The sequence below is a fragment of the Eublepharis macularius genome, chromosome 7 (genome assembly GCF_028583425.1).
Source record: "Eublepharis macularius isolate TG4126 chromosome 7, MPM_Emac_v1.0, whole genome shotgun sequence".
Classification (NCBI taxonomy): Eukaryota; Metazoa; Chordata; class Lepidosauria; order Squamata; family Eublepharidae; genus Eublepharis; species Eublepharis macularius.
In genome coordinates this window covers 7,886,766-7,906,220 of record NC_072796.1, presented here as the reverse complement: position 1 = coordinate 7,906,220, position 19,455 = coordinate 7,886,766, and the positions used below count along the sequence as shown (strand labels likewise).

Sequence of the window (19,455 nt, the reverse complement as noted above, 5' to 3'; positions counted from 1 at the left end):
CCCTGTGCAAGCACCGAGTCATTACTGACTCATGGAGGGTGGCTGCAGATTTGAAAACTAGCATGAAGCCGGACACATAGCACAGGTAATTAACATGACATCTTTAGCAGTGTTGAACTGCCCAGCAGGAGCGTATCTGCATCAGTAGTCAGTCCCCAATAGCCTAATCTACAGTCCCTGTCCCTTACCAAGGCATCTCTTCAAACTATTTCTTCATTTACATCCTGGATCTCTTTGAGAGGCTCACATTGCAGATCCCAGGCACCCATTTCTTAATAAAGTTTTGGATTTTCAAAATCTTTTTCTTCACTCCTCTAAATGCTACAGTATATATCATATTTTCAAAATTAGCAACTAAAAGATCTTGTGTAGGAAAGGCCATGAAAAGTTTGAACATTTTGCTTGCTGTTCTTTTTATTGTTAAACAACAAATGTTATTCACTGGATTAATATTTGACTAGAATCATATTAATCTGTCTTGTATTGTTTTAAGGTGATCAGTTGTTTATGAAGTTTTGCAGTTAGTTACGGACAAGTGGGCAACCCCACAGACATCTCATCCCCCCCCCCACTATTTCTTCTTGCCTTTCCCGTCCCCATAGCCTTTCCCCATTCTGCTGCTTCTCTCCTTCCCACCCACCTCTGTCTGCTCCCTTGTCTTTACCCTCCCCACTCCTCCCTGGCAGCTTCTCCCGTATGGCCCAGTTACATGATGGGGAACCTGCAAGGACTTGCTGGGGGTACTTTACTTTCCCATGTATCCCCTTCCTCACACTGTTTCCTCTTTCCCTCCTCTTGGCAGCCTCCATATGTTCACCATTCTCTACATCCTTCTGTCCTTCAAACCCACTAAACCACTTTCCTTTTATCGGGCCCCATCTTCGTCTATGTTTCTTAACTTCCTTCATTTATATACTGCCTTTCTCCACAATGGGGACCCAAAACAGCGTACATCATTCTCTTTGCCTCTATATTATCCTCACAACAACCCTGAGAGGTAGGTTAGGCTGAGAGTGTGTGACTGGATCAAAGTCACATAGTGAGCTTCCACAGCAGAGTGGTGATTTGAATCTGGTTCTCCCAGATGCTGCTCTGAAACTCTAACTATTACATTACACTGGCTTTTGTGTGGAGGGGCTGCTGTTGAACAGTAGCAAGCAGCTGGGCCTGGGTGGGTCATACAAGTCATTTGGTATCAATTTGACCAGTTGGGGCCAGGCTTCTGGGCCTGGCCCCAATGAGCCCTTCCTCACAGGCCAAAACCGCCCTGGAAGGAGCGTCACCCCTTCCCCCTACCTTTTCCTGACAGAAACCAAGCCTGGAAGACTGAGGGTATCTGCTTAAAGCTACAGGTGCTCCTATCATTTTGAGGTTTTTTTTAAAAAAAAAAACAATGTGGGTTTTTTTTTTAGATTTCAGAGTTTTCTGCAAATCTGGGGCATTTTTTAGGCACGCAGGAAGATGTCTTGTCTGTTCATGGCTCCTGTCTCTGGATTTAAGTATCCTCAGATCAGGGCCATTTGGCTATTAGTATATAACAGTGTCTTCCAACCTGTCAGTCGGGACCCAGAAGTGGGTTGTGAAGCTTCTGGAAATGGGTCACAGGCCGGTCGTCCTTCATGACCAGCTCCTGCCCTTTGCGCCGTTCTCCTCCTCTCATTTTCCTTTCCAGCTTCTCACGTTCTCACCTTGCTCTCCTCCTTGCAACATTAATTTAGCTACAATAGGAGATGCCAGCTTTGCTGAACAGAAAACTCCCCAATAGAAGCTCAAACAACCAAACGAAATTTGGTGGACATACAGGGTCTTTCCTGAACCCAGTTAGTCCTTCCTTGATTCTCACAGTAAAAATAAGCATCCGTGGCATGATTTGCCAGAAATAGGAGCATTAGAAACTTAGACTACCTCTGGTTTGTAAGGATAGATATCAAGGAGAAATGTATTATTTCCTTTTCTCCCTCAAACCCAAAGTGGCTTACAGCTTTCCCTTTTTCATTTTATCCTCACCATAACCCTGTGAGGTAGGCTTGGCTGAATGTGTGGTCACCAAGCAAACTTCCAAGGCGGAGTGGGGATATGAACCTAGGTCTGCCCGATCTTACTCTGACTCTAACACTATACCAGTGTTTCCCAGCCTGTGGGTTGGGATCCAAAAGTGGGTTGTGAAGTCTCTGAAAGTGGGTTGCAGGCCGGGCCCGGCCATCCCTAACGGCAGCTTCTGCTCTTTGCACCCTTCTCTTTCTTTCCTCTTCTTCCTTGCCAGCTTCTCTTTGTGACAGTAATGGGGGGGGGGAAGCTGTCTGGCAATTAGTAACTTTACAGTAGTGGCTGGAGAGTAGGTGGAAGCTGTTTAGCGCATGGTAAAATGAGAGGAGAGAAAGGGAGTGCCTGAGTTCAGTCTCTGTCTTGGTGCTGCTGCTTCAGCAACCCAACCTCTTGCCATGCCCCGTGCGGCGCTTCACTGGCCTTCTCCTTGCTGTGGGAGGTGTGTTGCGCTGGGCCACTTGCCACCCACTCCTTGCCAGCATCTGCCGGCTTCCTGCATCTCCTCAACGCGGCACCTTCTCAGTCTCTTGGGCCAGCCCTGAATGAGTCATCCATATGAAGTAAATTTGGACTTGTGGTCGCTATAAGATTCCAAATTGTTTTATAGCAGTGTTTGGGTGGGTCTCTTTATTAGAGAAAAAATGTTCTGTGTAATATCCATCTGTGTCTGTCTGCTTAATATCAGCCTGGGGCAGCTGTCAGGAAATATAGTTTGTGAATTAAATGTGGTAGAAACATGAGAAAATAGAGCATGTTTATTTTGCACATAAGGGCTTGCCTGAACGCTAACGTTTTGCCCATGCTTCTTCCTGCTTTTTTTTGTTTAAGTGGGGGAAAGTAACACCAAATTGAATTTTATTTTGCATTATCTGTGTTACATCTTGGCCTTCCACGTGAATTGGAAGCCTAGGATCCAAGAGATGTGTTTGTGTTTTTGAGAGGATGTGCGGTGCTCCCAGCAGCCAGAGTTGGCCCTTCCACTGGACCCTGTGTACACAGGGTAAATATTCCCCTGGTGGTGTGGTGTGGGTTTGCACTTGGGAATGCCTGTGGAGGCCAGGGGACAAGCTTGGGGCAGCCTTTCGAGTAACATTACTTGTAGCTATTATTGCTGTTAAAGAGTTCTAGAATTCCTTAAAACGCTTTTCCTTCTGCCTTATTTCATCTTGGAGAGATTGTGCATGCTAAATGTGCATGCTGATAAAGACTGGTGGCAACCTAAGAAAGGACCTTCTCTGAGTTGAAACAAAAACTTTGGACCTCCCTCACTTCTCCTGGGAGATTCATCTGTTTCCCTCTATTCTTGTCTTCTGCTCTCAGGTGAAGACTTTTTTGTTTTGTTTGTCATACCCCAATAACTGTTATTAACCCTTTGTCCTGTTTTTGGTTCTGTGTGTGTTTTCAAATGTTTTATTGAATTATACACACACACACACACACACGCACTTTAAATCCAGAGGAGTCAGCCATGTTAGTCGGTAGTAGCAAAATCGAAAAGAGTCCAGCAGCACCTTTAAGACGAACCAACTTTGCTGTAGCACGAGCTTTCGAGAGCCACAGTGATTTTCGATTTTGCGCACTTTAAATGTTGTTTTAAGGTTTTGATGTTCACCACCTTGGGAGCCCTGTTTAGAAAAGCAGCATAAAATGTTTTAAATAAATTAATCAACTTAAATGAACTTTTATATGCCTTTTCACATTTTTTTTTTGCCTTGTAGATGCTGTGGATGGAAGTGAACTTAAACCATTTTTTGAGAGTAATTATTCTCAAATTTATTTTATCTTCTATGAAAATTTTATAACACTGGAAACTAGCTTGAAACAAAAAGGTAAGCTTTTCTTTGCTAGTTTGAGTTTAGTTTGGGTTGCTTATTACTATCATGTATGTATAGGTATTATTCTCCTTCTGGAAAACAACTTCTCCTGTATATCCAAAATATTTTAGATACTTGAAGATGAAAATGCGGTTGAGTGCTAAGGCAAAATGCATTTGTTCAAATCTGGGACACTTTTTAAAATTTAGGTTTGTTTGTAGGGATAGCTTTGTAAAAAAGTAAAGTTCTTACGTAGCCCTATTTAATGTGAGTAGGAAGTAGTGACTTCCCTCTTGGCCACATTCTTTTGGTTTAATGATATCACATGATGCAAAAATGGGAAACGAAATGGGGCCGGACTGATGCCTCCCTGTGCTACTTTTTGCTATCCTCCGTTTCCCACAGCAGTCTGCTGGACTCCCTTGAATGCTGCTTCTAAGTTTTCTTTACTTTCTCCTGAGCTGAAGAACTCAGCAGACCACAGCTCTAGGTTTTGGCAGGAATTGCCTCTGCCTGTCTCTGGAATGGAGTACAAGCTTACACAGGAGCGAGCTGGGGCAACTTCTGCCCATTCCTCCTCCTCCTTGCTGTAGCTCCAGTGCCACCTCCCCCAAGCCCCAGGAGTGGCTTTTGGGGAACTCATGGGGCTGCCTTGAGAAAGGGAAAGTTGCAGAGATTCCTGTCTTGAATTCTCTTTGTCATTGGAAGGATTGGATCCAACCAAAATTTTTTAAAAGCAACCTTTTAAAAATGCATTGGGTTGGATCCATGTGGCTGTTAGACCATGTAACTCTCCCCAGGAATAAACCTTCCTAGAGTTGGAAAGGATTGCTGGGGTGAGGGAAATGCAAGAATGATCTGCAACCTTCAGCTTCAGCACCTGCCACTTATCCCAGCAGTCCTTTCCAAAGTTTATTCCCAGGAAGACCCGCATGGTTCCAGTTTTCTTCAGGGCTCAGTCATTCACCCTGGTCGTATTCTGAGGGTGCCCTTGGCATCAGGCTAGACAGGCGGCATCCTGAGAAGGGGCCTTCTCGGTCATTGGGAACTCCCTCCCCAGATGATTCCTATGTCCTTCTCTGCCATTGTCTTCTGTCAGCAGGTGAAGACTTTATGTAGTTTCCCATACCCCCAGTAAACTCTTACTGGCCCTCCTCCCTACTTGTGGGTTTGGTGTACTGGTTAAGAGCTGCAGGGCTCTAATCTGGAGAGCCGGGTTTGATTCCCCACTCCTCCACTCAAAGCCAGCAAGGTGACCTTAGGTCAGTCACAGCTCTCTCGGAGCTCTCTCAGCCCCACCCACCTCACAGGGCAATTGTCATGCGGATAATAATAGCACACTTTGTAAACCACTCTGATTGGGCATTAAGTTGTCCTGAAGGGTGGTGTATAAATCGAATGTTACTGTGTTGTGTTTGCATGTTTTTATTGTACCTTTAATATTTACATATACATTTTAAATTACGTTTTAATGCTTTGGTGCTTGTTGCCTTGTGGATCCTCTTTGGGTGGAAAGGCAGCATAGAATTGTTTTAAATAATTAAATAGTAGGTACGCAGGTTGTGAGGCTGGACTAATGGAAAAAGGAAAAGAGATTTTGCTGTTTCTCCACTGTAGCCTCTCCATCCCCAGCCTCAAGAACAAACTTTTCCTGTAGTCAGAAAAGAGTGCTGGAGAAGAGGAATGAGGGGAAGATCTACAGATGCAAACCACTTTTTCTCACCCTCAGTTTCTTATTTTGTCATGTTTGACAAATAAGGACCTATTCAAAGCTATATAAATACTTCACTGCCTGTTATTGTGGGTTGTTACCGTTCAGCTATTTCTGATCAGTTTCAGAAATTAAGCCTCAATAGATGGGTGTCCTCGGCTTCCCAGCCCAGGAGTTCCTTATCCCAGCATTACCCAGACCCTCTTCCTTAGAGACCTAAACTGACTTTGCTCCTTGGCCCCTTCTTCTTTGAGGTCCTTGCTTTTTCACACAACAGCACACAGCTGTTCTTTTGCATGCCTGACCCAATTCCCTTTTCCTTTTGCTTCCGTGCCATCTCACCCACATGCATTCTTCCTGTCCTTGAGAGCTATTTGATGTCTTGGTGTTTCCCAGAAAGATCTCCTTGCTCACGGTAGAGCTGTTAGCATCTTGTGTCTGAGCTGTCTTCGGTAGCAGTCATTCTATGTGATTATGTGACATTCTACATTTCTTCTGGTAGGTAGTAGAAAAGAGCAAGAGACCAGTAGCACCTATAAGACGAACAAAATATGTGATAGGGTATGAGCTTTTTGTGAGTCACAGCTCACTTCTTCAGTTATAGGTACTATTGGACTCTTGCTCTTTTCTGCTGCTACAGACGAACACGGCTAACCATCTTGCTCTTAGGTAGCAACCAGTCAACGTGCAGTCAAGTAAGCTGCAATGAAAACTCTAAAAATAATTATTCCAAGCAGACACCTAGATCCGTAGGTTTGAGAACAAAGTAGGAGAATGTTCTTTCATGGTACTGCGACAGTCAAACACTTGTATAGTAAATTACGTGCTTGTCTCATGATGAAGTTCATATATGAAGATTGTAATCCGTGACAATGATTACTGTAGGTATCATCTGATTTTACGATATTGTCTTATACTTTGTAATCCACCGTCTATATTGTCTGTAGTATACCTATAGTTTACTCCCTGTTCTGTAATCCTAACGCTACTGCATTGTTCATTTTTGTTTGTGTGTTTGTTCTCCTGAATTCCCCTTGAGTCTCTGTGAGAAAGGCAGACTATAAACGAAGTACATTAAATATCCAGTTTTATATGGACAGGACTGTTACTGATTGGATTGAACTGGAAAGCTGCAACTTCCACAGGATTCTGTTCTGTGAGAGGGATCAGGCCCTGATCCATAATAACAAGAATGTTCCTTTTCCCCTAGGGAACAGAGCGCAAAGGGAGGAGCTGGACTCCGTCCTCTTTCTTTTCGAAGTAAGTTCTTATGTTTCACTGTTCATTGCAGTAAGGAATAAGTTCTCTTTCTGGCAAATGCTTCTCTCAAGCCATATATTGAGACTAGCTTATGATCATTTGACAGTGTTCTAAATAGGGGTGGGCAGACCCTGCCCTCTCTCCCTCCTGCATTCAGTTTGGAACTGACCTGTTAGCAAAATGCTCTATTGGAGTCTAGATTTTTCTGTTTCCCCAATTATCTCTTGAGGGGGGGGGGTTGGCTTTAAGGCTCCTTGCAGGCTCCTGGGCTGGACTGCTGTCTTTACAGGGATTGCGGGATGTGCCCTAACTAGAGCAGGTAGGATGTAGGCTGCAAAAGTAGACGCAGTGTGGGGTAGATGGTACTTGGCCGGTAGTGAGGATCGCGCTGGTGATCCACGTGCATTGTGTTTCATACTTTAAATGGCCCTGTGCAGGTGCTGAAGTTCTGTGAGCTGGATCGTGCAGATTTGTTGCTGTAACAGAGCCGCTTTCCTGCAATGGAAGGAGTCTTCATCTGATGCAGGATGCCCCCCTGCCAAAGAAAGGATCTCTTGCACCAGGAAATGGTTCCTCCGAAGGAAAGCGGCTCTGCTGGCACCGCGGGTCTGCCGGATCCAACATCACTTTTGGGTAGCTTGTTTCTGGAGTGAATTTGTATGGAATGTTTCCCAGTAAAGCCGAATGGTTTAGTTAATGTGGTGCATGCATTAGTCTTTGATTTCTGTCTTCCGAAAAGATGCAGATTTAGGTACAACATATCTATGCAGCGCTTATTTTGAATTTTGCCCTACAATTAAGCTAAAAATATTCTGAGTAAACACACTGAAAATTTCCAGCATTAAAGCAATAGCATTATTCTGAAGGCAGTGTCAGAATTCTTTTATGGAAAGGAGCTGTCATAAACCAGGCCAAGGCTTCCTTTAAAGCAAACACAGGGCAGAAAAACAGTGTAAATGTCACTTAGATTAGACATTCATATTTGCAAACCGAGGTTCACAGATTGTTGTTTGGATGGCCTATTTAATCCTATATCCGTGGGAGTAAGGACTTTTCCCTGTTTTGTTCTAATTAGCTAAATAGGTAATAAGGATTATTAATACTTGGCACCTGGATTTAAAACTGAAGTGCAACCGGATCAGTAAACACCTTTTAGAAAAGGATTTACGTAGTTATTATATTTTTTGAAACACTTGTAACTATTTGAGTGACACTTGATGTTGATAAATTTTACAAACCAAGCTGCAAACACTTTGCTTTTCAAAGAAGGAAGGTTGTCTTTTTAGATCACAATTATCTGTGATGTGAGGCATCCTAAGGCTGCACCCACTGTGCCACCCTTGACTTACAACTAGAGTCACCAACCTCCAGTTGGGGTCTGGAGTTCTGCCAGAATTATAACTGATCTCTAGATTACAGAGATCAGTTTCCCTGGCGAAAATGGCTACATTGGCATCAATTCCCTACTGAGCTCCATTCCCAGATCTCCAGGAATTTCCAACCTGGAGTTGGCAACTCTGCTTACATCTGCGCACCAACAGAAACCTTACTCTGGTGGAATGATGGAGAAATATCGCTGGGGAGTTTCTCCAAGGCAGAAGTCACAAAGAGCTTGGGAATGGGCTGGGCCTGCACCACCTTCATCCCCGTTAGTCATCTGTTGCTCCACAAACCGGGGCTGACGGTTCAGTGGTGTGTCCCTGGTCACTTGTCACTTGAACCCTTCAGTTCCCCTAACAGCCGTCTTACTGTGTTCCCAGTTCGTTGCAGTACCTGTACAACTTGACCCTATCCTCTTCCTAAGGTGATGCAGTGTCTCGTTTTATGATGTGTACAGCATCTTAAATAGTAGCCTGTTATCTTAGTTGATTAACAGGTGTAAGTAGAAACATAGGACGTAAGTTATTCTGAGTGATTTGCAGTCTCAGAATTGCCCTAAGCTGATTGTTTTCCCAGGAGCAGATGAATCTGCTTTCACATTGACAGTGATTTGAAGTAGCACCCACCTCCAGTTCATTTTGTTGCAACTGGCAGGTATTTATTCATTTTCATTTATAGTCCGCCTTTCTCACTGAGATTTAAGGTGGAGTGCAAGTATGATGGAACTATTCAGTCAGTAAGCTGACTGCTAACATTTGAATGGTAACAACATTTGAATTACCAAATGAATTACAAAATAGGACAACATTTGAGGCTAACAACAAAGATTCCAAGTGAAACAACATAATTTAGTGTAGCTTGGTTTGAAGATGTAGAAGGAAAAACACAGTATCTCTAATAGAGATCACCTCCCAAAATTGGGCCAATACAGCTCAGCTATACCCCTCTACAAGAATAGATAGAGGTCCTTAGAGATACAACAACTGGGACAATGCAGCAGTAATTATATGATAGTGAATGTTTATGCAGCCCTTCATATACGTTATCTCAATAATCATTGTACAATTTTATGCAAAGATAAAGTGACTAGCCGCAGGGGTGAGTTGTCTAAAGCCACCTAGTAACTTCACACTTAGGCCTATATCCAACAGGCTCTTTTCTGCTGATGATGAAATTTCCTCTCCTTCCATCAGAAGAAAGATCACCACCTGCAGAATGTCTTTGAATAGCCTCTGCTACTCCAACAAAATGGATTCCTTAGCTATAGGACATGTATTTTTAACCTTCTGCACAATATACTTAATGTGATGTGTTTCCAAGCAGCAGAGGCCATTTGTCAGTGCCAAAACTTTGGAACAACTTACACCTCCTCTTCCCTGTCCACCACCAGGCACTCTTACCACCTGTGTGCCCCCATCTGCCTGTGCGTACTTTACCCACCCACTCATTGCTGCTTGCACATCCTTTCACTGACAGTGCTGGGCAGTGTGTGGGACTGGGACTGCTGTCACTTTGGTTGCCAGTAGCAATGCCACTCTGTGCCCCCCACCTCCTTGGGTGGCTTATGTATCCGGGAGTTCAGGTGACAGAGTGCTTGGAAGCAAGCAGGCAGGCAGGCAGTGGCACTGGCCCTGAGAGAGGCCTCGGGCCCTGGCTTCTGCAACACCACCTCGGTATATACTGAGGCCAGCCCAAGGTCAGCATCAGGAATTGTTGTCAGGGGCTGTTGCCCTTAATGTTTCCTATTGAGATCCTTCTAGATCATATTCCTTATAGCTTGCAGATAATCTGGTTAAGAGGCACTTTCTTATATCAAGTTGTAAGTAAAAAAGTCCCCAATTGGATTATTCAACACATCTGTTTGTTTAAAAAAAAGCAGAGCAGCCTGTATAAGTCAGAGTTTACACATCAAATTATTCTTAGTCATGAAGTAAGTGCAGAAGCAAAATTATGAATAAAAGAACTGGCAAGTCCCCTGGTGTGTTGGTTAGAAGTAATACCTAATTTCTATTTCAAGTGTGTTAATGGATTTCCATATAAATCGAGTAAAACACAAAAAGAAGTATTCTGCACTATGGGGTTGCCAAAGGTATTTTATATTTCTTTACATTGAAAATATAAACAAGATGTCAGTAGTAGTTTGGAATTTATTGCAGTTTATATTTTATATTTAGACTGGAAGATAAATGATTTGCTTTTGTCGAGTCAAGGATGACTAAAGGTGCTTTCTTTCTCTCTCTGAATAGGTACAGGTTCACACACAGTATAGAAGCTCAAAAATTAAAGCATAGATCATTATTTTGTCTTAGAGTTCATTGATCCAGTACTGATGTCAAGAACAGCTTTATGCTACTTTCACGTTACCAATTATTGTCCAGCCTGTGAATTTCCAAGAGCCTGAAAAATGTGGAACGAGTTATGAATATTGGAATCTTTCCCCTTTCTGGACAGAATGGTTATCATTCTGTTGTTTAGCTAACTTTGCATCAGGTGTCTTTTCGCCCCCTTACCCCCCTATACATCCACATTTTGTGTGGCCGGTCCCAGTTTTGCTTGACTTCTAATGATTCAGACTGTTATAAGCCCCCCAAACCTGGGAGTTGCCTGCTTTGTTTAGAACATTTTCTTTAGCAGTGGCTATTCAAGTGATTATTAAACAACTGATACCTTTGAACAGCACAGTAAATGCCGCAGACAAATAGTCTGCCAATCTTTTTAAACCGTTGAGGAAGGAATCTTTTCAAGTCAACAGATGGGTGAACAGCAGAACAAAACTTTGACAATGGACCCCTCACCTTTATAATCAATCATCTTTGTAATCACTTTGGACATTGAATAGTAAAGAGTCCAGTAGCACCTTTAAGACTAACCAACTTCGTCTTGTTTTCTTCAGAGAATATTACAGCTACTACCAGAAAGAATTTTCTTTCGGTGGCATTTCCACAGTATAGGTAAGCGTACTTAAGTGCCTAGCTTGTTACTATGTTTATTTTATTACTGGGTTGGATGTGTGCTCCTCTGCTTTCCCGAGAAGTAAAAACTCCAGTTCATGTTAAAGAAATTACATTGTACAGTCTTCTGCATTCCCTTTTATCAGTTCTGCTAAACTTGAGAGGAATTAAAACATTCTTTGGGATATAGAGCTGTCACTCTGTTAGTAGAAATCTTTTTGTTACAGTTTTAAGCAAGGCTTTGCTTTAACAATCAAAATAGATTTATTTATTTGTCTGTTTGTCTATTAGGCTTCTATTCCGCCCTCCCCACAAGCAGGCTTAGGGCGGGTTACAGCAATAAAACATAATTTACATTAAAACTTCCGTAAAACTGCAGAATTCCTGTTAACACCACCCCCAGACAGTGACCTTATAACCCACCCCTGCCACAGAGGGATGGGCAAAAGGAGAGGGAACAGGCCATTCAATCAAGCTGTAACTTATATGGGGGGGGCAGATGATCACATGCCCCCCCCCCCCGACAGGAGGCTGGTTGGGAGGCTTTCCGGATGACTGCTGGACCAGCCTCAACCATATGCCTGGTGGAACATCTCAGTCTTGCAGGCCCACCAGAACGATAGAAGATCCTGGCAGGCCTGTGTATCCTCTGACAGAGAGTTCCACCAGGTCGAAGCAGGACCGAGAAGGCCCTGGCTCTGGTCGAGGCCAGTCTAGCCTCCCTGGGGCCCAGGACCACCAGTAGGTGTTTATTGGCTGATCTCAGCACTCTCCAGGGCACGTATGGTGCGAGGCAGTCCTGCAGGTATGCCGGTCCCTGTCCACTAAGGGCTGTAAAGGTCAAAACCAACACCTTGAATTTTATCTGGAACTTCATGGGGAGCCAGTGCAGCTGCTGCAAAATGGGAGTAATATGCGTCCTATACAGCACGCCAGAGAGGATGCGTGCAGCAGTATTCTGGACTCGTAATTTCTGGGTCAAACCCAAGGGAAGCCCTGCATAGAGCGAGTTACATTAATCCAATCTGGAGGTGAGCTGCCTGGCCTGCCAAAGATGGAAAAGAGCAGACCAGGCTACTGCTGCAATCTGCACCTCCATTGGCAAGGAGGCATCCAGTAGCACTCCTGAGCGTTGGAGCAGGCACCAGTGATGTCCCGTCAAAGGCCAGGAGCCAGATCCCCAAATCCAACGGCCCATGATCCAAGTACAGGACCTCTGTTTAATCCATGAGCATGGGATGGTTTTGGCAAATACCCAGTCATTCCATCGGATAAAAAGAAGCATGGTTATTTCACAGCAGTAGGCCAAGCCAAGATGTATGGACCTTCGGCTACCAATGTGAGCCCTTTTCTTTGGGAAATAATTATGCCAATTTAGGGTTGCCACCCTCCAGGTGGGACCTACTGATCTCCTGAAATTACAGTGATCTCCAGATGACAGAGCTCAGTTTCCCTCGAGAAAATGGCTGCTTTGGAGGGTGGACTGTACGGCATTATACCCCACTGAGGTTCCTCCCCTCTCCAAGGCTCCATTCCCCAAATCTCCAGGAATTTCCCAGCCCAGAGCTGGCAACCCTATCATAATTGAAGTTTCTCTTACTTTACACTTGATTTACATGTGCACATGAAGTTCAGATAAATCACCTAACTCAAAATTAAGGAATTAATTGCCTATTGGATAGAATTTTTTTTCAAACTTGGACTTTTGATTTAATCTTCTATCATATGCTAGAGCTGAACTTTTCTGGCTATTTTGTTTGCGTCTGCAATGTGTTGCAGAAGCCGCCTGCTGCAGTAATACTGTTGGTGCTGTGGGATCTTATGCTAAAAGTCCTGGGAGGGTTTCACAAATGGCCGACAAACAGTCCTTTTTGGGCTCTCTCCATTTCATTCCACAGCTAGGCACTCACATGATGGCAATGCACCTTCACAGGAAGCCTAGCTGCTTCCTTGCTGCCGTGTAGTTTTCTGTTTGGTGGGATGTTTTTGGATTTGCCATCAGCAGTGTTCTGTCGTGTGAGCTCCATTTTCAGCGCACTGTGCTCCATCTCAGAAATCAGCCATTCATCTGCCGTTCATAAGAATTAGGCCTGAATTGTAAGCATTTCTAAAGGGTTTGCTTTCGACTAAGTAGGTTTAAAGTGGGAAAGGTTGCATATACTTAGCTGATGGAAGATACTTTAAACATTTGGAACATTTCTAACATGATTTTCTTCTGCTCAGGGTCAGTTTTGAAGAAACTTTTGCACACTGGGAACTGTCTTAAGGTATTTTATTTTGCATTTTAAATTTGATGGTGTTCTAAGTGTTGACTTAAAGCCTGCAGCCAAAGAGTTGTTGCTCAAATCCACTTGAAATTCAGCTCTGCCTGCTCCTCCCCCCCCCCCCCCCGCTTCCTCACCTTTGGGATTCCGATTCACAGTACAGTGATGACGTCAGAAGCCTCATCCGGCTGTTCCCAGGGCCAGGTGGCCTGCCTACGTATACCGCCCCCCCCCCCCAACTCTCACTGTGTCTCTGGGCATACGTGAACCTTCGCTGCTTCTCTCTCCACCTGCATTTTTCTGCCACTCATTGTTTCTCTAAGGCCATACTCCTTAGGCTAGTTCCTCCTTTAGGCCTTTCTGTTAGTCGATCTTCCCAGAATTCCTTTCTCTCTTTCCTCATAGTGTACAGACTAGAGATGTCAACCCTGAGTTTGGAAGTTCCTGGAGATAACGTCCTTGCCGGGCATAGCCTGAGGACAGTGGCGTTTGGGGAAGGAAGGGAGCTCAGCAGGGATGAGGTGCCGCAGACTCCACCCTCGGGCGCTGCCGTTTCTTCCAGGGGAGCTGGTTCCTGTAATCTGGGGGGTCAGATTTAGTTCTGGGAGGATTCCAGGCCTCACCCGGAAGGCCCTTCGTCTTAAACAGAGCAGAAAAAATGTTCAGCGCTTCTTCTCTGATCAGCCACTTCTGGTCACGATTCTTTGTCTCTTTTGGCCTTTTCCTCAGCCTTCATCTCCCGCCTAGCCCTGCCTTTTCAGGAAAGTGTTCAGCAGCCGATGGTCTGTTCTGCACCCTTCTTTTAATCTCCTTGCTTTTGAGCTTCCTGTCCCTTCGCATCTACGCCTCCTGGCTGGCATCTCTTCCGAATTCTCTGGCATCCTCTGTATGAAGTTTTAATTCAGTCACCTTGATGACTTCCCTTTCCTTCAGAGAAACTGGCTTGATAACTGTAATTGAAACCTTTCTGGAAATACTGCTTAGGCAGGCTTGCTAAACCTACCAATGGAAATCGTGGCAGACAAACCTAACACAGCACGAGAGTGCAGCACTGCTATTGTATGGGATTGTTCAGCAGTGATAGGAAGAAGCAAGGAGTGAAATCAACGAGCTATTCAGTATGCAGCCTAAGTGCCATATGAAAAAATCCTCAGTTCATTGGTTCCAACATTACCTTATGTGTAAGGCAAACCAGGATGACTACAGTGGGCAAATAGACACTGCAAAAATCTCTGCATTCTGCTTCTCAACCAGGGTGTGTTTCCAGATTGCATCTGCACATTTATAGACAGTGGTCAAGTGTATGTTAGTGTCAGTTTGTTCCAGCACTGGGAACCTTTGTTCTGCCATCTCTTTTTCAAAAGACACTTACTCATTGCATGCAAATTGGTATTATATTGTTTGTCTTCAGATGTAAGTTGATGCTGATGTGAAACCAGTATATTTCATTGTAAAATTCCTTGTTTAGTTGTCTTAAGATGCAGAGTCCTTCCTGTTATTAGTCAAGTGGGAATATTACATAAAGACATGCTGGATGGGAAAGCAAGCAAGGAATCGAGACCTGCCTGGGGTCTCTCTGCAATAGTCAAGATACTTTTTATGCAATATTTTCTATTCCAATAATATTCTTTTCAGCCAACTGCCTAACTGTGTATTAGCATCTGCAGGGCAGTATATAGATCAAATGTTGTTGTTATATAATCTAAAATAGAAAATGGGAGAAAACATCAGATGAAACAGAGAAGGAATGTTATAGTGGCATGTATTTAGGGCTGTTACTGGTATGAGAATTGTGAGAAAAGCCAAAGGCTGAGGTCAACAAGATGGGTTTTAAGGAAAGAGTAGGGTTGCCAACCACCAGGTGCGGCCTGGAGTTCTCCATAAATTACAGTGATCTCTGGATGGAGAAAACAGTTGCTTTGCATCTGTTATATCCTCTCTTCACTGAGCTCCCTCCCTACCCCAGACTATGTTCCACAAGCACCATCCCCCCCCCAAATTTCCAGAGAGAGAGAGAGAGAGAGAGCGCACCATATCTTGATTTAGGGAGGGATCCTAGGCATAGAGACAGAAAGGGAGAATGGGTGGAGATGTGATGGAGAAGACGAGGCATAGGGAGGGAAATAAGGAGACGCAAGGGGCAAGGGACAGCCCAGAAGAAGCCCACAGTGGCAACTGATATCCTCTTCTTGGCTTTCAAACAGGATTAGATCTGACAGCACTGCAGCCTCACTGGGCAAAGGCCCAGCGCTAGCCTTCCCTCTCCTACACTCGTCACTGGCAGAAAAGCCAGCAGCAGCAGCCCCACCGCATGCCGAGTAACTGCTGGCTGGCTGCTGCAGCAGAATTTCCAGCTGTCCCCCACACAGCATCTGCTGCCAGTCTCCACCCGGGGGGGGGGCAGGGAGGCACGTACACAGGGTCGCCAAAGGTTCCATGTGCTGTCAAGTCACAGCCAACTCATGGCAACCCCAGCCATGGGGTGTCCAAGGCAAGAGATGAGCAGGAGTGGTTTGTCGTTGCCTTCCTCAGTGTAGCAGCCCCCCTCATCTAGAACAAATACCATAAAACAAATCACTTGGCTTTCTGTTACTAAGAACATAATAATAATTGCAATAAGATACGATGCAAACCTCTCCACCCACCCACCTTCAAAAACAACAACAAACCAGGAACAAGCAGAATCAGGAAGCCAAGGGCCTCGACAGACGCTCAAGCACACTAACAATTAAATATAGGTGAGACCAGGGCTTTTTTTCAGCGGGGACACGGTGGAATGGAGTTCTGGAACCTCTTGAAAATGGTCACATGGCCGGTGGCCCCGTAGAGGGCAATCTAAACTCCCCTCTGTCTGGAGATCAGGGGGTGGGGCCACCGGCCATGTGACCATTTTCTCTGAGGGCAACCCACTGAGTTCCACCACCTCTTTTCCCAGAAAAAAAGCCCTGGGTGAGACACAGGTTACCTGGGAATAAGCCCTACTGAATAAAGTTAGAGATCAGGCTGTCAAAAAGTACTAATCAAAAAAGAACTTTTAAAATATTTCTACTGACCCAGAACAAAAAACGAAACTTGCAGCTACGTGAAGATACTTGAAGGGGGAAAGAAAATTGGGGAAATGTGAAAAGTCAGTTTTATCCTGCAGGGAGAGGAGGCAGGTGAGCCGAGTCTCCGTATGCTGTTTTCTTCCTGCACCTGCCCTAACTTTAGAAAGAGATTCTAGTCTCGATGCCAAAATCCAGCTAGCTCCAGCTCCTCTCCCCTTCCCCTGCTGCTGCTGCCTTCATAAAGAGAAAAAAGAAAACAGGAGCTGGAGCAGATAGGGCAACTGAAACGATTTCCAGAGTCGCCCAATCCATGCTCCTTGAGGGTACAGATCAACAGAATTGACAAGATTTTGGGGGAGCAATCAGAACCTTCAACTGAGGAACTTCCGGTCAGGGCATCACCTATAGATAGCTATAAGCTTCTGCTTTTCCATCTTGGTCTCTGCCTTCCCTTCTTTAGTGTGTGGGTGTTGAGAATACTTGCGTCTCCACCTGGGCTACTGCTGTATGCCTGATATTTCTTTATTCAGAATGTTTTTATGACGCCTCTCCAGAAAAACTGAAACGTGATAAAAACACAAGACAGATTTAAAAAGTTAAAACTCGTGACTGCTTGAATGTATCGGTTACTCTCCTCTCTTATTTTCACTATATTCTGGGTTTCATTGTTCTTTCCAGTTTTAACCTCGTCACTTTGTCAAGTGATTACAATAGTTGCCAAGGTGTGCATCATTCCCTCAATTAAGCATAAAGAGCATCTGATGAAGAGAGCTGTGGTTCTCGAAAGCTTATGCTACAATAAAGTTAGTTAGTCTTAAAGGTGTTACTGGATTCTTTGCTGCTTTGCAACTACAGACTAACATGGCTAATTCCTCTGGAAGGCTGAAGATTCTTTGAAATAAGAATGTGGGTCAGCAAAGAAAAGGTGCTTCCTTACGGCCAGGCTTCCCCAAGAGGAATTTGGTCCAAATTGGAGGGTGGGCCTTATTCACAGTGACACGTGTCTGACCACACATGGTAACAACTGAGCTCTTCTTTCTTCTGTGTAGCCCTGTGTTTACCTTCTTTTGTCCCTAGTTCACTGTGTGAAAACAAGATTGGCTATAAATTGTGTAATTGCAGATCTGTTACACATAAAAGCCTGCCTCATAATATTTGTAATACACCCTATCTTTTTGTGCTATGGAAGGATAAGTAGCTGAGCTTAAGGTGTTCGGAGGACATCTGTGAGCTACCCAGTGGTCTATGGCAAAGGCAGACCAGCGAGATTTGAATCCAGGAGCACCTTAAGGACTAACCAGATTTTCAATATATAAATATTTGAGAGTCGGTGCTCCCTTTGTCAGATACAAGTAGGAAGTGACAGCCCTGAGCCTTCATATCCCAGCCAGATGGAGGGAGGAGTATCGCAAGGAAGGGTACCAGGAAACAAAGTTACAATGAAGCTTAATTCAGTGGGAGGGGTATTTTAAAGAAGGGCATCAGGCTGCAAAGGTACAATAGTAAAGGCAGCTTGATTAGAGCAGAAATTAGCATCTGTTGTGAGTTAAGAATTGTATGTGTCTGTTCTGCCCCAGGATGAGGAAGTCCATTGTTCTGAATTTGTGAATGAACTCCATTTCAGCCTGTCTCACATTATAAATTTCCCTTGAAGCTTCTCTGTTTGAGAACTGCCACTTTTTGATCTGCTGTGGAATGTCCTGGAAGATTAAAATGTTCTGCTGGTTTTTGAATGTTGCAACTTTTAATGTCAGATTCATGTCCGTTTTTTCTTTTGTGTAGGAACAGACCTGTTTGTCCACTGTAGACACTTGACGGCATATATAACACTGGGACAACTGAATGAACCTGAGATGCTATAAATAGTGTTAGGTCAAGTGGTTGTGTTGTTGGCGTGAATACAGAGGCAGAGTTGATATCTTGGTTTATTGCAGGCCTTGATCCCAGAGTCCATGTCTGTGTTAGGAAGTACATTATTGTGAGTGATAAGCTATTTAAAGTTAAGGGGCTCTCTGGGCAAGAAAAGGTTTGCCTCCCAGTGCTTTGGAGAGAAGAGTATCACTGTCCAGCATAGGATGCAAGTCATTGACGATGCATGGAACTGCTTTGAGCTGAGAGCAGTATGTGACCACCGGTGGCATTCTGTTTTTGTTTCTTTTGGGCCTGTCTGGAGCAAGTGATCCATTGGTATCATTCTGACTTTATTGATCTCTTTCCTAACAGGCAGACAAGTAATCTGGGTGGTGATCTTGCAGGATTGCTTTGGTCTGGATTCAGAGTTAATTGGCTTTCCTCCCTGTACAAAAGGATGATACTCTCTGCCGCCACCACCAGTATTTGATACCATGCCACAAAGTTTACAATTGCCTTAAAATTGCTCTTCCTTGAGAAGAAGCTAAGCTTTTTTAAAAAACCAACCATTTCGAGTTCCGTCTAGGAATAATCTAGTTTGTCCCATGCTCTCATTTGTTTATTACTACATTTGAACCTTGTCCTGCCTCTCCTTCAGCACTTCGGATGGCTTATAAAATATATAAAACGGGGAAAGTTATGGAATGAAACACAGTATCTTGTCTTTTGCTTTGAACCATTCATGAGGGCAGGAGTTGCTATTCTACTTGACAGCTTAATTTTTGGCCCTCAGGTTCAGTATCATTTTATGACTTTAATATGGGGTAATAAAAGTTTGAGTTGAAGAATGTTCCCATGCATGTAGTTAACACAGATTGCAGATTGATGGTGCAGTTCTAAGCATCCCTCTAAGTCCACTGAAATCAATAAGCTTATAAGGGTGTAACTGTGTTTAAGTGACCTTGTTAAACTACCTATCGTGTTAACTCAATTTGGGTAAACCTCTAAGGATCAAGAAGTTGCTCCTGGTTCACATGCTTCCTTCTCTCTTGTACATAGATTGCCTCTTCCATTGTTCGGCATGACATTTAAATCAGGCAAATTACGTTTAGTGTCCACCTTCATGCCATG

At 44.1% G+C, this 19,455-nt stretch overlaps 1 protein-coding gene across 4 annotated transcripts in view; it reads left to right on the top strand.

Annotated features, from left to right (window-relative positions):
• RALGAPA2 (Ral GTPase activating protein catalytic subunit alpha 2) overlaps positions 1-19,455 on the top strand; it is a 236,345-nt gene that overhangs the window by 10,839 nt on the left and 206,051 nt on the right. For 3 of the 4 annotated variants that reach the window (XM_054984495.1, XM_054984496.1, XM_054984497.1), the window contains exons 2-5: positions 3,765-3,875; positions 6,782-6,831; positions 11,105-11,162; positions 13,386-13,429. The exons of the other annotated variant lie outside the window; for it this stretch is intronic. In XM_054984495.1, coding sequence (XP_054840470.1) covers positions 3,765-3,875; positions 6,782-6,831; positions 11,105-11,162; positions 13,386-13,429 — 263 coding nt within the window. The remainder of the gene's footprint in view (positions 1-3,764; positions 3,876-6,781; positions 6,832-11,104; positions 11,163-13,385; positions 13,430-19,455) is intronic. 4 annotated transcript variants of the gene reach the window in all.